The sequence below is a fragment of the Elephantulus edwardii genome, unplaced genomic scaffold, assembly GCF_000299155.1.
Source record: "Elephantulus edwardii isolate Elephantulus edwardi_28Jun2011 unplaced genomic scaffold, EleEdw1.0 scaffold00033, whole genome shotgun sequence".
In the NCBI taxonomy this organism is placed as follows: domain Eukaryota; kingdom Metazoa; phylum Chordata; class Mammalia; order Macroscelidea; family Macroscelididae; genus Elephantulus; species Elephantulus edwardii.
In genome coordinates, this window is record NW_006399783.1 from 20,722,720 (window position 1) to 20,750,228 (window position 27,509).

A 27,509-nucleotide genomic window follows, 5' to 3' on the forward strand; every position below is an offset into this window, starting at 1 on the left:
ATCTCGGAAGAAAGGCTTGGTGATCTAATTCCAAAAAACCAGCTAGTGAATGAAAATCCTAATGAGTACAGCTCTGTTCTGACACGCATATGGTTGTGATAAGTTGAGTAGATATTGTAGTGACAGGTTGGCTGTAGCCTACGTCTGGATGAGGAGATGCTCAACAAGTACTTGCTGAATGCATGGGGACCCTTGTGTTCCGTAGAGTATGATTACACGTGTGTGTGTCTGTGTTCAGGACACATGGTTGCCATTCCGTTTTCTGCATGCAGGCTTCACAGTGTGCACCCAGAATGATGTCCTATGGAGACAGGCTGGGGACCCCAACTGTCTCCCCACTCCCTGTCCGCGGGGGACACATGATGCGGGGGCCAGCCTTTGCCTATGTGCCCAGCCCTCAGGGTGAGTACTACCCCACTTTCCTGGGCGATGTCTCCACCTTCCCACCTCCCCAGGACCCCAGGGCCTCTGGTACCGCTGATCAGCCTCTCTCTCCAGTCCTGCACAGGATCACAGGGACTTCAGCCTATGCCTTCCCCACCCTGGGCCCTGTGGCTCTTACAGAGCACAGCTGCCCCTATGGGGAGGTTCTGGAGCTCCATGAGCCGCTACCCACCAAGCTGGCCCTGGAGGAGGAGCAGAAGCCAGGTAGCTGGGCATGGGTGGTTGGGGTTGTAGCGGTCCCCACCCAGCCCCTGCCCACCGCAGTGCTCACAGCCGCCTGTCTCCAGAGCCCGGGTTAGCCCTGAGACTGCGCCGGGCTGGCACCACGCTGCTCAAGGTGCCCCTGATGCTCACCTTCCTCTACCTCTTCGTGTGCTCCCTGGATGTGCTCAGCTCGGCCTTTCAGCTCGCTGGAGGTAGGGCTGCATGGAGGTGCGGGGTGGGGGTCCTCAAGAGCCTCGGCTGATACTGGCTCCTGCTCCCCAGGGAAGGTGGCCGGAGACATCTTCAAGGACAATGCCATCTTGTCCAACCCGGTGGCGGGGCTGGTGGTAGGCATCCTAGTGACCGTGCTGGTGCAGAGCTCTAGCACGTCCACCTCCATCATCGTCAGCATGGTCTCCTCCGGCTGTGAGTCAGCCCTCAGGGTCCAGGGAGAGGTGTGTGTGTGTGTGTGTGTGTGTGTGTGTGTGTGTGTGTGTGCTCGTGCATGCGTGTGTAGTGTGTGTGTGTCTGTGTGAATGGGGGTGTGGAGGGGACCTGGGGGGTAGACTGGAGGGCAGGGCACTGGAGGGGCGGGGATGTGAGGCAAGTGGAGGACAGGGGCTGGGGGAAGAGCAGGACTCTGGCATCTCCCACTTTGTCTCTTAAGCTCGGCCAGGAGGATGTCCCCAAGGCTGGGAAAGGTGACAAATAGGGTGCATGTCCTTAGGAAATGTCTTTATGGCCACTTGTCCAGTCATTCACTGTACAGTCAGCACTCTGTTGGAGAAACAGAACCAGTCAGAGACATATACAGTAAGAATGATGGTGAGGATTGACTTACAAAACTGTGCTTGGCCAGGCAGCCTGTCTGGAAAGGCAGGCAGACTCTGGGGCGCAGCCTCCCTGGGAGGCCTGTCCTCCTCAGGGGCCCGTCAGCTCCACTCTCAAGCCTTTGCCTGATTGGACAATACCCACCCAGGTAACAGAGAATGATCTTTACTTAAAATGCACAGAGTGTAGATCTTACCCGCACCTACCAGATGCCTTCACAGCAACACCTAGACGATTGTTGCATTGAAACACTGGGTGCTACAGGCCAACTAAGCTGACATCTAAAACTGACCACCATGCTCACGTATGTGTATACACAGCATCCGTATACGTCTGCACACTTGTTTTTATCTGTTCATGCTCTGTGTGCACAGGTTCATGTAAATACGTCACACACGCCCCATGCACTGCCACCACCGGGCTGGCAGAGGCAGCAGGAATGTCTGCCAGGGACTGAGATGGGCATTGTGTGTGGGCGCTGGGGTCCCACCAGTTAGCTAAGGAGTCCCCTTCTCTGCCAGTGCTGGAGGTAAACTCTGCCATCCCCATCATCATGGGCTCCAACATCGGCACCTCTGTCACCAACACCATCGTGGCCCTGATGCAGGCGGGAGATAGGACCGACTTCCAACGGTGAGGGGGTGGAGAGATGGGGGGCTCTGGCCTTGCTATGGGAGGGCGGCCTCTCTCTCTTTTGCCAGGAGCTCCTGGGGGATGGGCCCCAGCCCCCTGGCCTGCCTGCCATGTGGCCTCCCTGCCCAGGGCCTTTGCGGGGGCCACAGTGCATGACTGCTTTAACTGGCTGTCCGTGCTGGTCCTGCTGCCCCTGGAGGCGGCTACTGGCTACCTGCACCACGTCACCCAGCTCGTGGTGGGCTCCTTCAACATCCGTGGCAGCCAAGACGCCCCGGACCTGCTCAAGGTCATCACGGAGCCCTTCACGAAGCTGATCATCCAGGTGAGGCCAGGGATGGGGCTGGGGGTAGGAAGCAGGAGGGGGTACGTGTCTTATGCCCTCACTCCTGCTGCCCACATCTTGCCCCAGCTGGACAAGTCCGTCATCACCAGCATCGCCACTGGTGATGAGTCCTTGAGGAACCACAGCCTCATCCGGACCTGGTGCCACCCAGACCCTCTGGAGGTGAGTCCCACCTGGCTCCGGCTGTGGGGACTCCCCATGCACACAGCAGCAGGTACATCGTCCACTTGAAATACCATCTATACCTTGGGGGTCACCCAGCAGGGAGAGGGTGGATGTGTGACATTTTTACTGTGATACCGAGCTGTGGCGCTCACCGCCCACAGCCTCACACCTACTCAGACACCTCATCGCCTGTCAGCTACAGGTGGCTGGTAACTGAGCCAACCCAGTAATCTCCAAAATGAGGTCCCAGGGGCCAAAATCAGTGCTACCTGGGAACTTGGTAGAGAAGCAAGTATCAGGTCCTTCCTAGACTTGGAATCCCTGGATGGTGCAGTTGATGAGCGTATTCAGCTCTAAAAGAAACAGTAGAAGTCCAAGTCAACCCAGAGGCTCCTCTGCAAAAAGAACTGGGGGCCCACTTCTGAAAAATCAGCCACTGAAATGCTCTGGAGTGTAATTCCATCCTGACATTGCCCAGTGTCACCACAAGTCAGAATCCACAGCAACTGGTACAAATGCTGACACTGTCCCAGAATCTACCAAACTGAAACAAACAACAGGGCCTACAAATCAGCAAGCCCTCCGGGTCTGCTCCTTGGTCAAGTTTGAGAACCACTCATCTAGCTTCATCCTCTGGTTTCACAGGTAAAGGGGAAAGGCTCACAGGGAGGAAAAGAGGCGAAGGAATTTTCCAGACTCTCCCAGAGGCCTGGGACAGAGTGCAGGCCCCCAGCCTAGTCCTTCCTCCTTTCCCCAGGGCTCCAGGCTCAGTGACTCTGCCACGCCTCACTGGGGGCCCAGCTAATGCTGGGAATGGATTGTTACCAGGATAGGCAGCCAAGTAGGAAGAACAGGAAACTGACTCAATGAGACTTGGAAAAGTGCCCTATCGAAGAAGTGACACCAGCAGCTTATGGTGCCAGCGTCTGGGCCTTCAGTCATGACTGCTTTCCCCTCACTGCTCCTGCCTCCGGGCCCCCCTGCCCAAGAGAAGACCTGTTTGGACGGACCAGACCCTCAGCTGCTGCCAGAGATTGGCTCCAAAGACGGCCCTTCACACCTGCAAACGAGGAAGCAGGCAATTAGCATACTTGCTCACCCACCCACGGAAAGGAAGATGTTCATCCAAACTATAATCCAGAATATTTGCTCCTCTTTAATTATTGCTCTCAAAAAGGAATCCTGTTCAAGGCAAGATATAAGAAAACTGGAACCCCCAGGCCCAAGCCTTAGCCATTCTCATCTTCTCCATTTCCTGTTATTAAGGGCAGTTGAGTTGGCCTTGACTGAAGGGATCAATGATAATCAGTCCAGCAGCAGTACCCCCAGATAGGACTGTTGCAATCCACAGGGTATCCACAGCCAGGCCTTTCTTCTTAATCTGTCAGCCCCACAGAAACTCTCTCAGCATCACAGACACCGCAACAGGTGGTAGCTGAGAATCAAAACCCTGGTTTCACATGTAGAGAAGCAAACTCTGAGAGGTCAAATCTTGTCTGGGAATCAAATCCATGTCTTCTGCACAGAAGATGAGAATCCTACCACGGAGCCACCACTGCCTCTTTAGCTTCAGTGTGAACAGAATAACCCTCCCCACTCGCCCTACAATGACTCTGCATCCGCAGTGGTCCACAGCGCCAGCTCAGTCGCTCTGAGTCTAGCACTCCATCATCAAAAAGCCCCTTCAAACAGCGTTTCTCCAGACTTTGCTACTCTCCCACACACCACTGGTTTCCTCACGAGCCCTCTGAGCTGTCTCTGATCTCTCCGGGCCCCTAAGATCTTCTTTACTTCATAGCAAAATGTGAGCAAGATTTGATCTTCACAAAAAACAAGCCATGAAAGGGAGATCCTCTGCCATGAGTCACATCCTCTGAAGTTCCTGCCCCTCACCTGCAGCTGTGTTCTGCAGGACTCAGTGACTAAGACAACTTTGAGCACATCCCAGCTCACCTAATTTAGTCCTCATGCCGCTCCAGTGAGGCACACGTGATGATCCTGTCACAGGAGACGGGGGCTGGGTGACACCAACCAGCCGGGGGCTGCCCTCACGGTATCGTTACAGTTCCAGCTGCCACTTTCCTGGCAGCAGCTTCTACAAGCAAACTCTTGACTCTATGGCAGTGCCCTGGCATGGCTGGTAGGGCACGCAAAGGGCCCTGTTCTCACTTCACCTGGGGCATTGCTCTGCAGGAGCTGGGGTCCAGGATCAAAGAGCTGGCTCTGCCTCTGGCCTACATGCTGGGGACCTGCCTACACCAAAGACACACCTGTTTTGCCATGGAGTCTCTGTTGTTCCTTCCAAGTGTGTTTCCTTGTCTCTGACTTTCAACAAACTAGACTCAACCTCATCCAGAGCTGGAGAGGGCTAGGATAGCCAAGGCTTCCCAGAAAAGTAAAACCAGGGGAGGTTTCCAGGTTCAGAGGCTTCTGGATACTCAGGGAATCTGTCACTGCACTGGGAGTCCCCTCCTTGTCACACTGTGGGCTGTCAGCCACACACTGTATTTTAAAAGTTTTGGTTTTGGGGGTTTTGTTAGGACTTTAAACCTAGAAAGCAACAGTTAGCATCTCCTTATTTTACAAATGAGGAAACAAGGCTCAGAAACGGGCTTGTGCATATCTCTTGTCCGATATGATCGGAACCCTGGGCGAGCCCATACTCCTGAATCCCCATCTTGCTGCCTCTCCCAGACACCAGCTTAGTTTCCTACCACACCTATCCACTCCGTTCCTGCTCTGTCAGCCCTGAGCCACAAGTGACCACAGCCACCCCAGGTGGTTTCCACGAATGGTGGGTTTGCACTAAGGACAGTTTCCTAACTTTGCCACCAGAGGGCGCTGCCAACATAGCGTTCTTCCTCTGCTTTTGCGAGAACAAAGACCTGGAGCTTCCCTTGTTCCTTAGGGAAAACTGCTTTGCAGGCTTACATTCCCTGCATTTCTCCCCAGAGGAAGTATTCTTAAAGCCAACACTCTTTTATGAGTTTAATCACATCGCTCAGTTCTCAGAGGTGCCTCCTTAATTTGGGGTGTCCCTGCAGGCACTTAAATCCCTATTCTTCCAAGAGGCTTTGCAATGACCCCCTGGGGAGAGGTGGCGAGCATTATGCTGCAGAGGAGGAAATAAAAGTCCCAGAGAAGTTAAATGCTTTATCCAAAATTGCACAACTGGGCAGTGTTTCAGCTGGGATTTGAGCTCAGTGCTGTCTGAGGCTCATTCTCTTCTTAGACTTCCCTATGCACCCAGGCAGGATGAGGGCATCAGGGCTTTTGATCAAGGCTGAAGCCTCTCTATTTTATTTTTTCAGCCTGCCAGAAATTCCTGAGGCCTACCTACTCCTTCCCATCAGCACAGCATCCCTGCCCCGAGCCTGACCTCTCCCCATCCCTATTGCTGCCTCTATGCTCCTCTTTGGACTTTAAGAACCTCTAAGACTTACTTTGTGGTCACATGCCCCAGGTCAAAGCCCCAAATCTAGAGGTCTTAACCCTCAGCCTTGCCATGCCTCTGACTTTGCCAGTTCTTTGTGGGGATATCAGCAAGTTCTTCTCCTTCCTTCAGTCTCCCCAGGACCCCATAGGCCCCTCCCACAAGGAGACTCCTCTGCCCAGATCCGGATGAATCATGGCTCTCAATGTCTTCCGGGGGTTGCAGGCTGGGGGCTTCCAGTGAACACAGTCCACTTGTGACAAGTTTGCAGGGGCGCTAACAATAGCCCACTTGAGGTTTTCTAAAGACTCCTGGGAAGGCACTGATAAACACACACACAGAGCCTTTCCACCACAATCTGTTCCTGAATGGCACCAGTAAGGAGAGAATCTAATTCTTTGTTGTTGTTGTGCGCTGTTGAGTCACTTGCAACTCATAGCAACCCTATGTACAACAGCCCTAAACTCTGCTCTGTCCTGTGCCAATCGCACTGTCTCTGACACTCCCATACCAATGATCCCAGTCACTGAATCAATCCACCTCATAGAGGGAGGGCCTTCTCCTCCTGCGCTGTCCCTCCACCCTCCCAAGCATGATGTCCCTCTCCAAGGACCGGTCCCTCCTTACAACATGTCCAAAGTATGTTAGACGGAGCCTCAGAATCCTTGCCTCCAGGAAGCCGCCCGGTTTAACCCTTTCCAGGATAAATCTGTTTGTTTTCTTAGCTGTCCATGGTACAATACTCTTTTCTAGCACCACAGCTCAAAGGCATCAATTCTTCTATCGTCCTTAGTCATTGTCCAGCTCTCTGATGCATAACAAGTGATAGCAAAGACCATGGCCTGTATCAGACGCACCTTATTGTCCAGAGAGACACCATTGCTTGTCAGTACTTTGGAGAGGTCCCTAACAGCAGGCTTTCCCATGGCAATACGTCTTTTAATTTCCTGGCTACTGGTGCCAAGAGTGTTGACAGTGGAGCCAAGCAAAGACACAATTTATTGAAGGCTTGTGATGCACAGGCCCTGCAGGGAACACGTCACACACATTTTCGCTTGTAACTTTTACAACAGCTCTGTTATTATCCTTATTTCGGAGAAACAAGGCTCTGAAATGTGACATGACTTGCCCAAGGTCGTTGGGACAAGATGTGGATTTGAACTCAGTCCTGCCTGACAGCAGACACCTGGATCTCTCTAACAAGGGGGGAGGGGAGCACTTCTTTGCCAGCCTGCTTTTCCAATCTAACCCAAAGGAGCTCTTTTCTCTTAGTTTCTCTGCCTGTGGTTCAGCCAGGGCTTGATGGGGCTTTAAGGTCTCAGTGTGAGCAGGAAGCTTCCAGCCATTAGCCTTCTTGAGGGAACATGCCCCACTTAAATAAACCCTGGTGTTACTGCCAGACACCAAAATGCTTCTTTATCTCTAATCATCACACTCTTTCTAAATGCCATCGTTTAGAATAAAACCTGAAGGAGCCATAAACAACAAAGAGTCTGCACTCAATAGGAACCTATTCTCAGCACCAAGGAGGCCGAGAGGCCTGGCATGTGGAGTTCACAGGGACCAGGGTCTACACCGCCCCCGCAGCCTGTTGTCACGGAGTCAATTCCAACTCAGGACAACCCCACAGGTCAGAACAGGACTGCTCCACACAGCATGCCATCAGGAGGTCCAGTTCCTGGAAAAGGACATCATCCTTGGAAAAGTAGAGTGGTATTGAAAGGGAGGAAGACTCAGTGAAATAGATTAACACAATGAGCTTGAGCTCAGTGGAGACTGTGAGGCTGGTACCCAGCGGGGAGTTCCCTTGTGTTGGACATGGAGTCGCTATGAGTCAGAGCCAAACTGATGTCACCTAACACCACCACAGGGCTCACAAATGGATGTCATCTTACACGTAACCAAACCTTCTTCTGGAGCACCAACCTTTTGGCTGATAACCAAGGGCAAACCATGTGTTTGATATCAGCCCCAAGAAGAAAGCAAAAGCCAGTTGCTGTGGAGACAATTCTTATTCACGGAGCCCTAAGTGTGTTCCATGGGGTTTCAGCGGCTGCTTTCCCAGAAGCAGACCTCTGGGCCTTTCTTAGAGGTAACTCTTGACGGACATATTTGAACCACAAACGTTCTTGTGAGTGTTTCCTGGAGTGTGTTAGCAGTTTGCACCATTTAGGGACTCCCCGACGCAGCAGCAGATGGATGATGCCAGGGCCAAGCGATAGTCCCTGAACTTTGCTTGCGGCCCTAGCAGTTCTTTCTGGGCATGAGGCCTGAGGCGTGAATGCCTCTCTCTGAGCCTCAGTTCTCCTTTGTGAGACACCCAGGCAGTGGTGGAGACCAGCTGACGCACCAGGCAGCTGCTTGTGCTTCCTCCTTTCTCCCCGCTAGAAGGCTGCTGGGTTTTGGTGGAGGGTCAGGGACCTGATACTTCCTGATAAAATGACCCGTTAGTCCACTCAAGCTGCAGATTAGCTGTGCTCAGGCCAGACTGTGCTGCTTCTGTTTGGCCTTCAGAGAATGGGAATGTTTGTCTGCCAATATATACCAATTGGGAGAGTTTACGTAAACATCAGTGTTAAAGGTTTTCCTGCAACACAAGCAGCTTGGCACGCTAACTGCACTCCTGGCCCACAAGGATACCCCAGGACTGAGTAGCAGCTGTCCCTCTAGGCCCAGCACCTCGGCTCCAGTGGGCCAGGTCCTCATTCCATCCACATTCCAGCCTGAGCCTCTCATTTATTGTCTGGGGTGTTTCCTGAATTAGGACACCCCTCCTCGCAGGGAGCCCTTCCACTTCACTGACAGTGATGAGAAAGGCGGACATGTGGGATCTTGACCCCCTCACCCCTCCCTGACTCCTCTGGATAAGGAATTTCATGAGCAGGAGATCGGAGGCTGGGTGCTATCGGAGGGGAGAGGAGGAGGCAACTAGAGGGCTTTGCTCACAAAAGATGAGGCGCGGGAGAGCTTTCAGAGGAGGGAAGTGGTCAGCAAAATCGGGAGTGTCTCCTAATAACACTGAGAGGTGGGGAAACGGGGACAAGATGCCCTTGGAGTTGATCGGGAAGCCTCTGGTGGCCCCCAGAATGCAGCTCAGGGAGTAATGGGGATGGCACACTGAGGGTCCAGTATGATCAGACCCTGCCTCAGAGGGCATTTCCGTGCACTGCTCTTCCTCAGAGAAAGACATGGTAATAACCACAAGGCCAGATCTGTCTCCATTTCCACCACCCCCATCTCAGTCTTAATCCCAGCCTACATTTTCCTATATTCTTTAAAGTCACCGCCTCTCAATCTAGGCTCACCTCTCCATGCCCAGGACAGAGGTCAACACTAGCCACCTCCTTGGAAACGCCACCATGGAGAAATGTAAGTACCTGGTGTGATGGTGTGGGGGACACTGAGCCTGGGCAGGGCAGGCCCCAGGGAGGGCACTCGCTGTCAACCAGCCCAGCTCCCAGGCCCACTGGCCTTACTCTCAGAGTCCACAGGGGTTGCAAAGATCCGTGGGATCCATGTGTGGGATCAGTTCTCAGCAGCCTGACATCTCTGCAGGCAACCACATCTTCGTGGACACGCGGCTGCCTGACCTGGCTGTGGGGCTCATCTTGCTGGCAGGCTCCCTGGTGCTGCTGTGCACCTGCCTCATCCTCCTTGTTAAGATGCTCAACTCCCTGCTCAAGGGCCAGGTGGCCAAGGTCATACAGAAGGTCATCAACACCGGTGAGCACTGGGCTGGGGTGGGCATGGGTCCTTCCAGGTCTCCCTGAGTCCTGCACTGCCTTGCTCTGAGATCTGGGCAAATCTCTGCTGTCCCTGAGCCTACAGTTTTCCCAGCAGAGCAAAGAAGGGCTTGGGCCAGGTTTTGTCTGAGGGCCTTGAGCTGTGGGATCCATAGTTTGCCTCTGGCTGTGGTATCATTTCAGCCAGTGGCTTCAAGAGTCTCAGAAGTTTGACTCCAACAAATATTAAGCCTTTAGAATTGTGACACAGAGTCCCTGGGTTTTGTAAACAGTTATCACACTTGGTTGCTAACTGAAAGGCTGGAGGTTTGAGTCTACTCAGATGCAGTCAGAAGAAAGGCCTGGTGATCTACTTCCAAAATCCCTGTGGGCTCAGTTCTACTCTGACACACACGGGTCACCATGAGTGTAAACAGCAACTGGCAGCTGGAGTATGCCAAGCTGGTGCAGAGCCGGGGACGGGAGGCCAGGCAAATCAAGATGGCCCTGCCCTCGAGGGGCTGGCACAAACGTCCAGGGTTTGGGGAAAACATATGTAAGGGAAGAAGCTGGGTGCATTTAGAGAAAGTATGAGATAGCTGCCAAAGAGAAAGCAACACATGGCCATACAAGAGAACGTGGAAAAGGCAGCTTTCCACTAGCCATCAGGCTCCTCTAAAAGGAGAAGTAGCTGAGATGCAGATGAAGTGCACCCACAGGAAGAGCACATGCATAGGCTCAGGGGCGGGAACTCCCTTGGCAGGTGTGACCAGGTGAAGTGAGCAATGCCAGAGCAGTGGGAGGTGTGAGGTGTGACTGAGATCACAGGGAAACTGGATTTATTAAGGGTACAAGGAGAATTGGAGCGTTTGGGACAGAAGAGTGACACTATGCCAAGCTGTTTTGAGTGTTTGGGACACTGGCTGGCACAAGGAGAGGTTATACAGCAAATACTGGGAGAAACGGCCTCCATGGGTTGTGGAATCACCTTCTGGTGAGACCACAGAGGAGGGCAGAGGTCAGGGTGGGATTCCAGTGGGTGGGAATTTGTGCTGAACTCCTATCTGTATAGGACATTCTGTATAGGACATTGCCTGAGCAAAGATCTCATAGCACTGTGGAGCCTGACTGAGAAGGCTTTTATTGAAGGCTGAGGAGGGACAGGGAACCACCTACTTTGAAACTGGCCCTACATCCCCCCAGGAAGGACTCCTGGTCCTCAAGCGGCACCCACTGACCAGGCCTGCGGGGATGGGTGTTTGTTGCAGATTTCCCTTCCCCCTTCACCTGGGTCACAGGCTACTTTGCCATGGTGGTGGGCGCAGGCATGACCTTCGTCGTCCAGAGTAGCTCCGTGTTCACCTCCGCCATTACTCCGCTCATTGGTGAGTGCCCATGCCAGAGGCAGGCTGAGGGAGGGAGCTCGGGAAGGTGGCATGTCCTCTGCCTCTGCCTCCAGGCCTCGGTGTGATCAGCATCGAACGGGCCTACCCACTCACGCTGGGCTCCAACATCGGCACCACCACCACCGCCATCTTGGCCGCTCTCGCCAGCCCCAGAGAGAAGCTGTCCAGCTCCTTCCAGGTACAGTTGAGGGGGAAGCAGAGCAGGGACAGGACTGGGGCTGTGGTTTAAAGCCCAACATGTCACAAATATTTTTTTACTATCTCTATGGAAACAACGATGAGCAATTTTTTACTCCAGGCCTATTTAAAAAAAAAAAAGGTTGCCTTTAAGTTGAGTCTGGTGACCACTGGCAAATCATATTTCAGAGAAACGTGCTCTACAAGGCTTTCAATGGTTGCATTTCCAGAAATAGATTCCCAGGCATTTTTTCTGAGGTACCTCTGGGTGTCTCAAATGCTCCAATCTTTCAGTTAGTGTCTGAGTACATTAACTGTGTTCACCACTCAGGGAGACTCATTGATCATTTAGTCACACCAATAAACAACTACATGTCTAATGGACAGATGCAATGAAGAAGAGTGCTGGCCCAGGCTGGGGAGTCAAGGAGGAACAGCGTTGGGGTTAACTAGGAGATGGAGCCTTCTAGGATGAAATGGAATCTAGGGTCGCACAACTCCCCACCCACTAGGCCACCAGAACTCACATATTTTGAATATGTCGTCAGGAGGAGGGAGTTCCTAGAAAAAAAGACCTCAGCCCAGACCAGACAGGGAGCCAAAGCAACTAACGCAGACATTAAAATGAATCTTTGGGGGGGGGGGGCGAGAATCTTTCAGCTTCTAGGTCTTGGTAACATCTTCCGGGAAACGCTGAGAGATGGGGTTCAGTGATGAGAAAATGGAGACTTTAGAGCAGGAGTTATTCACCAAATGATCCAGAAGCATTACAGCATTTTAATAACCAGTGCAGCCACCATGGAGTATTCTGGGTGCAGGCCAGATACCAGTCCTAGATAGGGAAATGCTAATAGGATACAGGCCCTCTATTACTACTCCCCAACGTAAAAATTTCCCTGTCATCAAATCAGAATCAACTCATAGCTGGTCCCTCAGTAGGTTTTCAAAGGCTGTAAACCAAATAGGAAGAGACTGCCCGTTGTTCTCCCAAAGAGCAACTCGGGATCCAAACCACTCACCTTTTGGGTTGGTCTCACAACTTCCTACCCCCTAGGCGACCAGAGCTCACATACTTTGGACATGTGTTCAGGACGGGCTGGTTCTTCGAAAAAGACATCATGTTGAGAAAGGTGGAGAGTCAGAAAAAGAGATGAAGGACCTCGACAAGATGTCTTGGCATAATGACTGTAATAACGGGTTCCAGCATAACATGATAGGGCCAAATTCAGATCAGTAGTTCACAGGGCCACTCCGAGTCTTCCTAGTCTACTCAATGACACATAACAACAGCCTGACTTGGGAGCTGGGGCCAGTGCCTCCCTCAGTCCTTCATCTGTTCCTCTGCAGATTGCCCTCTGCCACTTCTTCTTCAATATCTCGGGCATCTTGCTGTGGTACCCGTTGCCTTGCACGCGTCTGCCCATCCGTATGGCCAAGGCTCTGGGCAAGCGCACCGCCAAGTACCGCTGGTTCGCCGTCCTCTACCTCCTCGTGTGCTTCCTGCTGCTGCCCTCCCTGGTGTTCGGAATCTCCATGGCGGGCTGGCAGGCCATGGTGGGCGTAGGCACGCCCTTTGGGGCCCTGCTGGCCTTCGTGGGGCTGGTCAACATCCTGCAGAACCGCAGCCCCGGCCGGCTGCCCGAGTGGCTTCAGACATGGGACTTTCTGCCACATTGGATGCACTCCTTAAAGCCCCTAGACCGCCTCATCACTCGCGCCACCCTGTGCTGTGCCAGACCTGAGCCCCGCTCACCCCAGATGCCTGCCAGGGTCTTCCTGGAGGAACTGCCCCCTGCCACGCCCTCTCCCCGCCTCGCGCTGCCTGCTCACCACACTGCCACGCGCCTCTAGGGGGGCCTGTTCACCGTACCCAGGGTGCATGACGAGCATGTTTGGGTGCATGACTGTGCTAGTCTGGGCATGTATCTGTCCTTATGCAGGCCCTCAGGGGCCTGGTCTCCTAGGTATGCGTGTGCCTGCTTGTCTGTTCAGGATGAGTCTGTTACTGTGCACAGTGTGGGTACTTGTATTTGTGTGCTCACGTGACAACCCCCGCTTGCGCACAGCTGTATCGTAGGAGGCTGAGTGCATGTTGCAGGGCACCTGGGGATGACGTTGAGTCCTTTGCACAGGTGAAAGGAGGCTGGTGCTGTGTGCTCAGGCGGTGCTGGGCTGCACTCCGGGCTGATCTGAGTACGTGACTGCGAGCCTGTTAGCTTGTTAATACGTATGGGTGCCTGAGTCACTGACCGAGTTCCCACCCCTTTCCTTCCACCTTGATCCCATTTCTTCTCACCCTCACCAAGGTTTTCCGCACCACTGGCTACAACCCTCTCCCTGAACACTGCCTGATGAAAAAACGTTTAAAATTAAATTCTCATTATGCATTTGAGACCCTTGTCACTCTCCACCTTCAGGGGAGGGCAAGACTTGACTGGGAGCCCGACAGCACGACAGCACCGTATCCCCTCACCAAAGACGTCCTGCAAAAATCTTGCCTGGCTTTCGGGATTTCATGCTGCAAACTTTCCAGTGCCCCCACCCCCCGTTTACGTCTTCTTGTATACCTTCTACTCAGAACCAACACAGAGTTGACCTTCCAGCAGGTTTTCAAAGGCAGTTACTCGCACAAGAGGAGAGTGTCCATTCTTCTCCCGTGGAGTGGCTGGTGGCCTTAAATGGATTGCCTTTGGAACTGCAGTGCAGCTTCTTGCCACTAGACCACCAGAGCTCCCTTGCTTATGTTTTAGCAAGGGCGATTCACAAATTCCTGGAGGTGCCTAGAGCCATCGCCAAGGCAAGTGCAAGGCTGTCTGCACACCTCCACCCCAGCTCAATCAGCTAAACCTCAGGTCTCTCTCTGCCTGCTGTCTGAACTCAATTCCCTCACTCTCACACCCACTGCCTCTGGCTGGGATATAAGTACTCTAGAGATGAATGACAGTCACTTGTCCCAGTCACTGTTTGTAGTGCACATCTGGGGGTTTTGTGGGAAGTGAGTGTGAGAAGATTCACACCACCAGACTCTTCCTCTGCTGGAGCACCCCTAGGCTCTTGGTAGATACGGAGAGCTGGAATCCAGCCAGGAGCCTCTCTCAAGGGAACCCGGGGAGAAAGAGGCAGAGTCTAGGGGGGTCCTGCAGGGTAGGCAGCGTCTAACGGGTAACCACAACCTCAGCGAGCTATCCTTCCACAAGGATCTCCCCTAAACCGGTTTCCCGTCGCATCTGTCCACGTGGAATGGGAGGATGAGCCCCCGGCCTGGTTGGTTTATTCCTGCCCGCTAGGTGCCCTGCAGGCGCAGCCCCGAGATGAGCTCGTGCACGGTCTTGTTGAGGAGGCCGCCATGCACGCCGCGCCGGCCCAGGAGCACCACGAGCGAGCGCGGCGTGTGGCCCACGCAGACAGCACGTCCGTCCAGGTCCTTGGTGCGTGCGTCCAGCACACCGTCGTCCTCGGTCAGCAGATGGTCGCGGATAACGCAGCACCGGCGGCCCGCCACGGTCAGGCCCTTCTGCAGGAAGGTGCGCCTGTCGGGCCCAGTGAGCACGCCCACCTCCTGCGGTGAGATGGCCGCCAGCAAGCCCCCAGGCCGCGAGGCCCACACACAGCGATTGTCCGAGTGGCCCAGGATGGCCACGTCCTCGATGCGCTGGTCCCGCAGCACTGCATTGATGTAGCCCTTCCAGTCCCCCATCCTGGCTGGACGCACCCTCTGCTGGTGTTCCGGAGGACTGGGCCGCTGCGCAGCGTCTGGAACACGAGAGGCATTGTGACTGTGACGTAGGGGAAGCTGTGACATAAGGGAGGCTGTGACGTAGGGGGACGCTGTGACGTCGACGCTGTGACCTGGAGGAGGCTATGACATAGGGGGAGGTTGTGACGTGAAGGCCAAGATAACAGGCTAGAAAGTACAGGTGGGGTTATGAAGAAGACGCTGGCATCATACAGCGGGTGATGCATACAGTTAACATATATAAGAAATCGCTTAAAAGTCCAATTTAAACGACCGGCTTAAATAGCCCAGAACACATCGATTTAAGAAGAAAAATGGAGATGCTGAGATCTGGGCAACACGATCATTTCCTGTAAGACTGCCAATCAAGCATTGTTGTGTGCCATCGAGTCAACTGTGACTTACAGCCTCCCTATGCACATAGCTCTGAACCCTGCCCTATCCTGAGCCAGTCTCACTGTCTCTAACATACTTGGCCCTGTTACCCCAGTTACTGTGTCAATCCATCTCATCCAAAGTCTCCTACTCCTATGCTGTCCTTGGTAATGTGACCTAAGTATGTGAGACACAGCTTCAAAATCCTTGCCTCTAAGGATTAGCTTGCTTTCACTCCCTCCAGGACAGACTTTTTGACCTCTTAGCAGTCCATGGTATTTTCAATATTTTTCTCTAACACCACAACTCAAAGGCATCAATTCTTCTTCCGTCATCTTTAGCCATTGTCCAGCTCACTGATGAATAAGCAAGTAATCGTGAAGACCATGGCCCGGATCAGGTGCACCATAGTCTCCAGACTGACATTATTGCTCTTCAGTACTCTGGAGAGGTTCCTGACAGAAGATTTCCCCAATACAGTTCATTTCCTGATTTCCTGACTGCTGGTGCCAAGAATGTTGATTGTGGAACCAAACAATCTCAATCTCTTCTCCATCTATCATGGTGCTGCCAATTGGCTCAGTGGTGAGAATCTTTGTTTTCTTGCTGTTGAACTTCAATCCATATTTAAGATTGCAGTCCTTGACCTTCTGCAGCAATGCTGTGAAATTGATGATACCTAAGCTCTTTTCACCTATATCACTTGATTCAACCTGATGAGGTGTGGCTTAATAACTTGCACTTCTAAATACAAGGGCCCACAAGTCTTGGTGGCTTAGTGCTAAGGGGTTGGCACTGCTCACTGCAAGGTCAGCAGTTTGAATCCTCCTCTCAGAAAGATAGACATCCTCTTCTCATAAACATTTATAGCCCAGGGAAACTGATGAAGGGCCACTAGAGTCAGAGCTCCACATGATGGTAGTGGATTGGGTTTTGGGATTAGCAAGGGACCACACTTTGAGACCCCTTGCCCTAATGTGGGTGATGGTGGTTGTGTACAGTGGAGTTGGGACAAACTCATAGTTGACCTTCCAGCAGGTTTTCAGAGCCAGTAAATCCCATGGGAGGAGACTGTGCATATTTCTCCTGTGAAACGACTGTCTTTAGGTTGATAGGGTAATTCCTTTTTTTAATATTTTTTATTAATTTTAAAGAACATTCACAGAGATTTTGGATCTCCACTCATTCATTGTTGTACTTTTCTCCCTGCCCATCCCTCCCCCAACCCCAGCTCACTCCTCTCTTTGAAAAGTAAAAGAAAAATTCTTTCATTGGTATACAATCCCCCCGCACTCCCCTCCACTGCCCCAAATACACTCCACTATACAACCTTAATTCTGTACTCCTGTGATAACCATAATACTCTATCATATATTGCTTTTAAATTGTTCTCTCCCTCATCTGTTTCAATGCAGTATACATAATTTATCCAGTTTTTCTCAGTCTTACCCTAACCCTGATGTCAGTCCCATTCTACAACAGCGGTACCACGCAGTATTTGTCCTTTTGTGACTGAGACACTTCACTCAGCATAATGTCCTACAGGGTCACCCATTTTGAATAATATTGCATAAGTTCCTTGTTTTTCAATGCAGCGTAGTATTCCATTGTGTGAATATACCACAGCTTCTCTATCCATTTGTTTATTGATGGGCTCTTGGGTTGTTTCCAACTCCTTGCTATTGTGAACAAAGCCGTGATAAACATGGGTGTGCATGTATCTGCTTGGATGTCGGTTATGGTTTCTTTAGGGTATATTTCCAGTAGTGGAATTGCTGGGTCAAATGGTATCTCTATTTGCAACTTTTTGAGAAAGCATGACCCCATTTTCCACAGTGGTTGCACCATTTTACACTCCCACCAACAGTGAATAAGGGTTCCAGTTTCTCTACAACCTCACCAGCATTTGTTGCTTGCTGTTCTGTTAAATTTTGCTATTATGAGGTGAGATGATATCTTATAGTTGTTTTGATTTGCATCTCTCTTAGAGCTAGGGATTTTTAACATTTCTTCATGTGCTTGTCAGCCATCTGAATGTCTTCTTTGGTGAAGTGTCTGTTCATATCCTGTGCCCATTTTCCAATTGGATTATTTACCTTTATCTTGTTATAGTGCTCAAGTATTTTATAAATCCTAGATATAAGTCCCTTATCTGACATGTCATTACCAAATACTTTTTCCCAGTCTGTGGCTTCTTTTTTTACCTTGTTGGAGAAGTTTTTGGATGTGCATAGGAATTTGATTCTTAGAAGGTCCCATTCATCGATTTTATCTTCTCCTGGTTATAGAGAAAGGGTAATAGTTTACCACTGTTTGTGTTGTTGTTATGTGTCATCAAGTCACTTGCTAAAGACTCTATCTATGTATAACAGCCCTGAAACCTGCTCTATCCTGTGTCAACCTTATTGTCTTTGACACACTTACCCTCATTATCCCAGTTACTGAATCAATTCATCTCATTAAGGGTACTCCTCTCCTGCACTGTCCCTCCACTCTTCCAAACATGATGTCCCTCTCCAAGGACTAGTTCCCCCTTGCAACATGTCCAAAGTATGTCAGATGAAGCCACAGAATCCTTGTTTCACCCTCTTTAGGACAAACCTGTTTGTTCTCCTGGCAGTCCATGGTATACTCAATATTCTTCTCCAGCACCACAGCTCAAAGCCATCTATTATTCTCTTTCTATCATCTATAGTCATTGTCCAGCTCTCTGATACATAGCAAGTAATTGCAAAGACTATGACCTGGATCAGGCACACCTTAGTCTCCAGACTGAAGTCATTGCTTTCCAGTACTCTGGAGAGGTCCCTGACAGCAGACTTTCCCAGTGCAATTTGTCTTCTGATTTCCTGGCTGCTAGTACCAAGAGCGGCATCCACTTCCAAAATGGCTTGCCTCTGGAAACTCTATGTACGAACAGTGCTCAGACTGTTCGTTCATAGGGTCGCTATGAGTCGTCTATGACTCGACAGCATTAAACAACAACAACAAGTACCAAGAGTGTTGATTATGGAGCCAAGCAGACTGAAGCTGTTAACAATCTCAATCTCTTCTCTATCTATCATAATGCTGCAATTGGCCCAATGGTGAGAATCTTTGTTTTCTTGATGTTGAGCTTCAATCTATATTGAAGGCTGCAGTCCTTGATCTTCTATAGCAAGTTACTTCAGGTCCTCCTCAGTTTCAGCAAGCAGGGTTGTGTCATCTGCATAACACAGATTGTTGATGAGTTTTCCTCCAAGCCTGACACCACACTCCTCATAGGCCCAGCCTCCTGGATGATCTGTTCTGCATATAGATAGAAAAGTTATGAGATAGGACACATCCCTGGCATACATTCTTCCCAATTTTGAATCATGCAATGTTTCCTTGCTCTGTTCTGATGACTGCCTCCTGGTCCAAGTATAGGTTTCACATGAGCACAGTCAAATGTTCTGGGATTCCCATTTATTTATTTTTTTTTTATTTTAATGAACATTTAGAGATTTTAGATTTCCATTCATTCATTGTTGCACTTTTCTCCCTACCCACCCCTCCCCCCCAGTTCGCCATTCTTCTCTTTGAAAAGTAAAAGAAAAATTCCTTCCTTGGTATACAATCCGCCCCCCCCCCATTCCCATTCTTCTTAGAGTTAGCCACAGTTTGCTGTAATTCATACAGTCAAACTGAGAAGCAATGATGTCAGTTTGAGGACTACAGTATGTTTGATTCAGGGTATGGTCTTTTCAGTCACTTGTTATGCATCTGAGAGCGGGACAATGAATAAGGATGGCAAAAGAAGAATTGCTGCCTTTGAACTCTGGTGTTGTGAAGAGGGCTGGAGATCTCATGGCCTGCCAGGACAACAAGTATATCTCCTGAAGAGTGTGCAGCCAGAGTGCTCTTTGGAGGTAAGTATGATGAGGCTTCGTCTCACATACTTTGGACATATTTCTAGAAGAAGTTATTCCTTTGAGAGGGACATTATACTTGGGAAGGTAGAGGGATAGTAAAAGAAAAGAAGACCCTCAACCAGGTGGATTGACACAGTGACTGCAAAAATGGGCTCAAGTGTGTCAGAGATTGTGAGGATGGCACAGGATAGGACAGGGTTCAGATCTGTTACTGGACTTGACAGCACCTAACAACCACAGGCCATCCAAACTCCCTAATGTGGGTTGGGGATAGTGGATTCCAAGACTCCAGCCTTCAGGGCTACACCACTGATTTACCATTAAGCATTTCTAGCAAAGGTTCTAAACCTCAACTGCACATGGAATTTCCCAGGAGTTTTTAAAATACAGAAATACCAATCCTTAGAGTTGCTAATTGGTCTGAGTGGATCTTGTATCTAGATAGTCTCCACAGGTAATTTCGAAGGTAGAGAACTGCTGCTTCTCTATAAATGTAAAATGTGCATGTTTCTTATGAGCAATAAGGAGAGGGCTTGACACACAGCAGGCTCAGCAAACGTTATCTGAACATGAATTTAAATCTTACATGAGACGTCACAGTCCCTACTCTATGAAGGGCTGTTTTTGCACAGGTTTTCTGCCTTGGTCTTTCCAAGGTTAGCCTCTCTCAAGCATTTTCCAAACACTTTATTATAGAGTGCATGTCTCACACCTGACCCAGCGGGAGAGGAGAGGGGAGGTGTCATCTTCTGGTTACAGGACCAAGCAAGGGAAAAAGGCGGTCAGGAAATAGTGTGCTCCTGGATCCAGCCCAGGTAGTTGGCCACATCAGTGTAGACACCGGGTTTGTTGCGGTCGCCACAGCCAGAGCCCCAGCTGATGACACCCCGCAGGATGAGCCGGTTTTCCATGGCGGGGTCCTCACACACCAGCGGACCTCCAGAGTCACCCTGGGTCGGAGACACGGAGCTCAGGGAACATCGCCTGGGCAGCCCCTAGCGGGGTAGGTGGTGAAAGCCAACCCTTCCCCACCGCTCACCTGGCAAGCGTCGGTGCCTCCCTCCAGGTAGCCCGCGCAGAGCATGCCCAAGGCGAGGGCGGCTCCGTGCACTTCGGGGGCGGAGCAGCGCTCCAGCGGGATGAGAGGCATGCGCGCCTCCTGCAGGAATCTGGCGTATTCCTCGGCTCCTGCCCGCAGAGAGGTCCTTCTTCACACCCTGCGTGGCTCCAGTCGCTGCCTACGCTCGGCTCTTCCACACCCACTAATGTCCTCCCTCCCTCCCAGCAATCCCAGAGAGAGAAGGAGTTGCTGTCAGCTCTATATTACAGATAAGGAAACAGAGCCCAGGGAGGGGCTGGACTTGAATGCGCAAGAAACACCAGAACAAATGAACTGGGTGCTTTGCCTTTCTAAAGCCGCCAGTCCCTGGAGAATTTTATTCGCGAACATCTTGGACCAGGCCCGCGAGCTAACCAAATCTTGCAGCCCTGCTTCGGACTGAAGCAAGAGAAAGCCAGACGTTCCCTGGGGTTCACCTAGAGGAAATTTTTAAATCCTAGGACTGAATCTTAATCCCAGAGAAGCACATTGCAGAGACGAAGGCTCTCTGCGTTCTCTTAAACCACCATCTGCCATGACTAGCGCCATCTGCGCAAACGGCACCCTGGACAGCACTAAAGTTGGGAGTTTCACTTACATCCTGTCCGGAATCTCCCGCCCCACAGTTCTGCCTACCCTCAAATTGGTGGCCCCAGCCGGCCACTTCGCAGCGCGTAGCCTCGGCCTCGGCGGGTGGTGCGGCGCTGCTCGGCAGACACACGGGCTGGACGTAGGGCGATGGGTGCGCACAGCTGCCGTCCGCGCTCTCCTGCAGGCGCAGCAGGGCTAACCCCGCGGGGAGCAGCGTCAGGAGACGCCAGGGACCCGGCTTACTCCCCCTGTCCTAGAGGAAGCCCCACGCACCTATGTCGTTTTGATAGTTGGTGGGCGAGAAGGCCTCGTGCAACTGGTAGGCGCGCACGGCCAGCGTCTGGCACTGCCCACAGCTCTGGTTGTGGCGGTCCTGACCCAGCACCACCGTCAGCTCCTCAGGGTCTGGCCTGCGAGGGAGAGGAACGGTTCAGAGGTGGCCACAGTTGTCCTGGGGGAAACCCCTGCTGGGGGGCTTGGGAAGTGGTCAGAAGAGGAACTAATCTCAGCTTGTTCGCAAGTGGTACTCGCCGGTTCTGCAGGCAGTGCGCGGCGGTCAGCACCCAGCAGGAGGCGATGAGGCTGCCTGCGCAGAAGTTGTTGCCCCAGTACAGCGCGGCGATGTAGGGGTGCGCGCCAGGCAGCGCCACGAGTCCGCCAACGACGCGAGTCAGAGAAGACAGCCGTTTCCGCAGCCGCTGCCCGCAATCTACAGTGCCCGCCGTGGGCTGCAGAGTTTGCGATTCCGGGACCTTGCGCAAGACTGGGAAGAGTATGGGGAGGCGAGCGGAGCCGAACTGAGAACTGGGAGACCCACGGTTGTTCTCATCCCACTCGCTGCCTCTTCAGGAGTCTTTCCCCACCCCCACCATCGAACCCGCCAACCTGAGCTCTGGGTCGTAGGCTGAGGACCTTGAAAGACCGAAGGCAGGGGCACGGGCAGATCCTGACGTTCTAGGGACATCCAGGTGGGACGGGGGATTGGGGGCGCTGCGTTAGCTGGAGCCTGACACTGTGTCAGGTTACAATACTCCCAGCTCAGTCGGTCCCCGCTTAAGGTGAAGCACCACGGACGGATGTCATTGAAGGGGTTCCTGCGGCCACAAGATGGGGCGGATGGAGCACAGGGAGCCCAGGGAGCCTCCGAGCCCCTCGCACCCCACCCCATCCCCGGATGAATGGAGATGCCTCATTGCGCTCACCGGCAGAAAGCGTGGCGACCTAGCCCCCAGCTCAACTCTTGTTCTGCGGACACGTTCCAGTAGGTGGCCTCCGCGGCCCACGACTGGCAGGATGCGCCCGAGAGGGTGGTCCCGGCCACGCCCCGGTACCTGAGCCCACGGCCAGTGTAGCAGTTGGCCTTAGTGTCTGAGAAGAGGAGTTACCTATAGCGCCAAGGGCACGTGTGCCGGCCCTCCTCCCCGTACTCCTTCTGGCGATAAGCCCCACGTGGGGTTGGGATTCTGCTTCTGACTCACCCACATCGCAGATGGGACCTGCATAGCCCTCGGGGCAGTGGCACAGACTGCGTCCTTCCGCCTGCAGGCAGCGGCCCCCGTTGAGGCACGGATCGGTGCGACAGGCTGAGGGAGAGAGCGAACTGAGTCTGTCGAGATCTAGCCAAGTGCCCCTCTCCCTTAGCTTCGTTACCGGTTTCTTGCTAGCTTTTTGTCCTAACAGTGGGCCTTCCTCCCCGGCCAGTACCAGCCCCGTGAGCTCACCCTGGCTGGTCAGCGGCTTGCAGTGACCTTGGGGACCCTTGCAGTGGCACTTGTACACGCCCTCAGGTCCAAGTTTGTACCACGTCTCATCCTCATGGAAGAAGCGCAGGAGCTGAGGCTCAAAGCACTTCTCTGGGAACACAGAGGATGAGGGTCTCAGACGAGGTGGGATCACCCCAAGTCTGGGCCAAGCATGGTGTCCAGGTATCCAGGGGCGCCTCTGGTTTAGGCCCAGCTGCCCTTGCCCCACCCCCAGCCCCCTGCTGCGCCCTCAGCATTCCCCCCACCCCCCACCTCTCTGGCAGTGCTTCCCGGTGAGGTGCTCCGGACAGAGGCAGTGTGGGCCGGTGGGCGTGTTCACACAGGTGCCTCCCTTCTGGCAGGGGCTTCGTTTGCTGCAGTGATCTGAAAGAGGTGCACAGTCAGAGCCACATGACAGCCTTGTGACATACAAGCCTGCCTGCTTGGTACTTCAGGTGCCCAAGCCTCAGTTTACCCACTGTAAAATAGAGTCAAGCCAACCACCATCCTCACCTACACCCTTCCCTCCACTCCCCACCCCTTCACCCCCGCCCCCAGCTCTCCCTCTGGACTTTTGAAGGTTATTGTGGAGGGAGGCAGGGGAGAGTCATGAGCTGGGAGGAGAGGGTCCTGGGCTGTGTATGTACCTTTCACTTTCTTAGGCTCCTGGAGGCAGTAGGCCCATTGCTGGTCCTGCTCAAAGTTCGGGGTGGTAGCACACCTGCCCAAAGTTGGGAGTGGTAGAAAAAAAAATGAGCCCTCCCTGTTCAGCCTAGAGGACTGAGCCACTCACTCCGAGCAAGATTTTTTGGGCAGAAGCTGGACAAACTCTGTATCTCCCAGGTCCTGTTCCAACTCCTTACCAGGGCCGAGACCCGGGCCTGCCACTGCGGATACATCTGTAGTGCAGCTGCCGGTGGTACTGGAAGGGGAAATAGCAGGGCTCCCCAGTGACAGTGAGAACTGCAGGAAAAACACATGCCCTGAGGACCTCCCCTAGGCGGACCCCCAGAGCTCCTAGGCACCGTGTGCAGGGTCTGCGTGAGAGAAATGGGGCCTGGAAAAGGTCATTTGTGCATTTCAGACCTTGAGTCTTGTAGTCAGACTGTTAGTTGGAATGTCCTGCTGGCTCCACCTTCTATTTGTGAAAGAAACCGAGAGCCAGGAAGCTGGGGAAATGGACGAAGACCCAGGTATGAAGACTCTCTAGCCTGCACACCTCCAGATACCTGCCTGTGCCAGGCTTTGGTCTGGCAATTCCGTACAGCCTGGGTCCTTGTGTCCTGGCAGCCAGGAACACAGACTTGGCGTAGAACAGGCACTTGGATCGGAGTGCCAGCCAGACACTTCCAAGGACAAGAGTAGAGTGTCTAGGACGCCCCTCTCATCCTAAGGGCCCAACACTGGCCCTCAGCCCTCTCCCCTCTGTATTCCTCCTCACCAAGCGTCCTCAGGCTACTTACCCACTGCGTGCTCACCCACTTCATGCTTGTGCTCACCCACTTCATGCTTGTGCCCTTTCGGACCTTTCCAAGGTGGAGTCTACGGGGAGTGATAAGAAGACAGTGAATTGTCCATAAAGTCTTGGGTTGTCCCTGATTCCTGGCTAATTCCTTTCATGGTCCAGAAATCTACAGATTTCCCCCACAAGATCTAAGACCCCTTCTTCCTCTTTGCATTGTCTCCTCTGAGTTCTCTGTCCCCAGAAATTCAGACGTGTTCTAACTTCCACCGGCTTTGACTGTCTGTCTCCTCTGCCAGGGCCTTCCAGGCTGGATTGAACTTTTGCATGCCTGGGCCAAAAGATCATGTCCAGAAAACACCAGAGCTGGCAAGAAGGACCTACTCCTACCCCAGGGTCATCCTAGCATAATCTTCCTGATTTCCACAGTCCTCACCAAAAGTGCTGGCTCCAGGCTCACCAGCAGGGACCCTAAAAGTAGCAGAACCCTCATGGCGTCTCCCTGTTGGTCCAACCGCCTGATCAGGAGTCCAGATCAATAGGGTTAGTCAAAGGTCTCTGCAGCCTGGGAAGTGGGCACAGGTCAAGTCACCCTCTTGGGCCCATGGGGAATAGGCTGTGGAAAGCCAAATAAAGCAGCTTTCTTGATAGGACACCAAGAGAAAGGGAGGTGAGATTTCCTGGGTGGGGGCAGAAGAGCAAAGAGCTGGGTTCTCCCTTCTCTCTGATAGAGAAACTGGAAGGAAGAGATTACAGTTGTGTTCTGGGTCCTGTAAGAGGTGAGAGAGTTGAGATCAAGGAGAAGCTCTTTATTAGGGATCTTAAAAGGAGATCTGGTAGCCTGGTGGTAAGGAGCTTAACTGTGAAACAAAAGGCTCATGGTTCAAATCCACCAGATGCTCCACAGGAGAAAGATGGGTAATCTTCAGTCTGATTATTGTTAGTTACCATCTAATTGAATACAACTCACAGCGACTCTATAGACACAGATCAGAACACTGTCTTATCCCATGCCATCCTCACAATCTCTGACACACTCAAGCACATTGCCACAGTCAAGGTGTCAACCCACTTGGCCAAAAGTCTTCTCTTTTGCTCTCCCTCCACCTTCCCAAGCATGATGTCCCTTTCCAAGGAATAACCTCTCCTAGCAATATGCCCAAAGTATGTGAGATAAAGCTTCAACATCTTTGCCTCCAAGGATTACTTTGGCTACACCATCTCATATCATATGTCTGTCATTCAGACATCTGTTTATTCTTTTGGCAGTCTTCAGCATTCTTCTCCAACACCATAGTTCAAAAACATCAATTCTTCTTCTATCATCCTTATTCACTATCCAGCTTTCAGATGCATAGCAACTGACTAAAAAGACCATGGCCTTAATCAAGCGCATCTTAGTCCTCAAACTGACATCATTGCTCCTCAATAATTGGAGAGGTTCTTGACTACAAACTTTCCCAGTCTCTTAATCTCCTGACTACTGATACCAAGTTTATTGACTGTGGATCCAAATAAGATTAAATCATTGACAGTCTCAATCCTTTCTTCATCCTTCATGATGTATATTGGTCCAGTGTTGAGGATTTTTGTTTTCTTGATGTTGAAATGCAATCCATATTGAAGGCTGCAGTATTTAACCTTCTGCAACAAGTGCTTCAAGTCCTCCTTCCTTTCAACAAACAAACTTGTGTTATCTGCATAAAGAAGGTTATTGATGAGTCTCCAATTCTGATGCCATGTGATAGAGTACAGCTTGTGAAAGCTCACTGAAGTGTCGGCTGTGAATAGGTTCTGACTAGATAGCATATAACAAGGGATCTTGGTGCCTACTTGAAGTGTGTTAGTTTTCTACTACTTCCATAAGCTTAACAGCTTAAAACAATACCCATTTATTAGTTCACAGATCTGAAGGTCAAAAGTGAGGCACCATGCAACTGGCTTCACTGCTCAGCGTATCACAAGGCTGCAGGCAACGCTGAGTTTTTCTGAGATTCTGGAAAATCCACCTCTAAGCTTATTCAGATTGTTGAAAGAATTTATTTCCTTGTGGCTGAGGTCCCTATTCCTTGCTGGTTGTCATTGGGGAGCGCCTGTAAGTTCATAAAGGGTGCTTGCATTTCTCTGTATGTGGTGCACTCCATCTTCAAAGTCAGCAATAAGAGATTTTCCATCACACTGAGTCTCCTTTGCCAGAAAGAACCTTTTGAGTTGAAAGGCTCACCAGATTGGTTCAGGCCCACCAAGGACAATCTCTTTGGTTTGTTGGGTAATGTCAAGTTGGTTCTGACACATAGCAAGCCTGTATACAACAGATTTAAATATTTCCTGTTCCTGTGCAATCTTTACAATCATTGCTGTGTTTGAGCTCATTGTTGCAGGTACAGTCTCAATCCATTTCCTTGAGGGAAGGAGGGTCTTTCACTTTTTCACTCATTGTCTACTTTACCAATGGAGCTCTGATGGCCCAGTAGTAAGGATTTGCACTGCCAACTCAAAGGCAGGTTGTTTGAATCCACCAACTTACCTGCAAGAGAAAGACGAGCACTCTACTCCATTGTGATTTACAGCCTCTAAAAACCGACTGCTGGGTCAGCTATGAATCTGTTATGACTCAAGGACAATGAACAACAGCAACAACTACTTTGTTGTTCTTGTTGTTATGTGTCGTCGAGTTGCCTGAGATTCAAGCCTGCTCTATCTTGAGCCAGTCTCACTGGCTCCAGCACACATACTGCAGTTACTGTGTCAATCCATCTCATCCAGGGTCTTCTTCTCTTGCACTGTCCCTCCACCCTTCCAAGTATGATGTCCTTCTCCAAGGACTTGTCTCTCCTGGCCACGTGCCCAAAGTGAGAGGGAGCTTCAAAATCCCAGCCTCCAAGGAGAAACTTGGTTTCACCCTCTCTAAGATAGATCTGTTTGTTTTCCTGGCAGTCCATGGTATGTATGTTCAGTACTCTTCTCCCACACCATGAGTAAAAGGCATCAATTCTTCTTCTGTCATCCTTAGTCACTGATTCTCTGATGCATAGCAAGTAATTGCAAAGACCATTTTACCAAGTATGATATCCTTCCCCAGGGACTGGTCCTTCCTGCGAGATGAAGTCTCAACATCCTCACTTCTAAGAAATCTCTTTATTAATAGTCAACTGAGTTAGGACCTTAAGTTATATTGTCAAAGTATCTTCATAAGAAGCACCTAAATTATTGTTTAATTGAATATCTGGGAGAAAGTGTGTGTGCAATC

General features: G+C 51.5%; 3 protein-coding genes across 3 annotated transcripts; 1 reads left to right on the plus strand and 2 right to left on the minus strand.

Moving 5' to 3' along the window:
- Nucleotides 1–273: 273 nt before the first annotated feature.
- Nucleotides 274–13,213, plus strand: SLC34A1 (solute carrier family 34 (type II sodium/phosphate contransporter), member 1). Its single transcript, XM_006884396.1, has 12 exons — nucleotides 274–402; nucleotides 499–648; nucleotides 732–860; nucleotides 931–1,074; nucleotides 2,001–2,112; nucleotides 2,242–2,437; nucleotides 2,525–2,620; nucleotides 9,356–9,425; nucleotides 9,612–9,779; nucleotides 11,047–11,163; nucleotides 11,238–11,362; nucleotides 12,709–13,213. The coding sequence occupies exons 1-12, from the start codon at nucleotides 294–296 to the stop codon at nucleotides 13,210–13,212; spliced, it is 1,920 nt and encodes a 639-aa protein (XP_006884458.1). The 5' UTR covers nucleotides 274–293; the 3' UTR covers nucleotide 13,213.
- A 1,426-nt stretch (nucleotides 13,214–14,639) lies between these two features.
- Nucleotides 14,640–15,059, minus strand: PFN3 (profilin 3). The gene has a single exon (XM_006884397.1). It carries the CDS (start codon nucleotides 15,056–15,058, stop codon nucleotides 14,645–14,647), a length of 414 nt encoding a protein of 137 aa, XP_006884459.1. The 5' UTR covers nucleotide 15,059; the 3' UTR covers nucleotides 14,640–14,644.
- Nucleotides 15,060–20,147: 5,088 nt separating this feature from the next.
- Nucleotides 20,148–24,752, minus strand: F12 (coagulation factor XII (Hageman factor)). The gene is made up of 14 exons (XM_006884398.1): nucleotides 24,696–24,752; nucleotides 24,276–24,339; nucleotides 23,661–23,760; nucleotides 23,445–23,518; nucleotides 23,071–23,181; nucleotides 22,777–22,908; nucleotides 22,534–22,638; nucleotides 22,258–22,423; nucleotides 21,933–22,149; nucleotides 21,587–21,807; nucleotides 21,329–21,465; nucleotides 21,101–21,250; nucleotides 20,405–20,553; nucleotides 20,148–20,315 (listed from the first exon to the last, which is right to left on the minus strand). The coding sequence occupies exons 1-14, from the start codon at nucleotides 24,750–24,752 to the stop codon at nucleotides 20,148–20,150; spliced, it is 1,851 nt and encodes a 616-aa protein (XP_006884460.1).
- Nucleotides 24,753–27,509: the final 2,757 nt, after the last annotated feature.

Bases quoted from the DNA above. Each gene is read 5' to 3' on its own strand.
- F12 (XM_006884398.1), bottom strand. From the start codon at position 24,752: ATGAGGGTTCTGCTACTTTTAGGGTCCCTGCTGGTGAGCCTGGAGCCA. The intron at 22,909-23,070 runs GTGGGGGGTGGG...CTGTGTTCCCAG, and splicing joins CGGGAAGCACTGCCAGAGAG to AGAAGTGCTTTGAGCCTCAG. The intron at 20,554-21,100 runs GTAGGCAGAACT...CTCTGCGGGCAG, and splicing joins CTGGGGCCACCAATTTGAGG to GAGCCGAGGAATACGCCAGA.
- SLC34A1 (XM_006884396.1), top strand. From the start codon at position 294: ATGATGTCCTATGGAGACAGGCTGGGGACCCCAACTGTCTCCCCACTC. The intron at 649-731 runs GTAGCTGGGCAT...GCCTGTCTCCAG, and splicing joins GGAGGAGGAGCAGAAGCCAG to AGCCCGGGTTAGCCCTGAGA. The intron at 1,075-2,000 runs GTGAGTCAGCCC...CTTCTCTGCCAG, and splicing joins CAGCATGGTCTCCTCCGGCT to TGCTGGAGGTAAACTCTGCC.
- PFN3 (XM_006884397.1), bottom strand. From the start codon at position 15,058: ATGGGGGACTGGAAGGGCTACATCAATGCAGTGCTGCGGGACCAGCGC.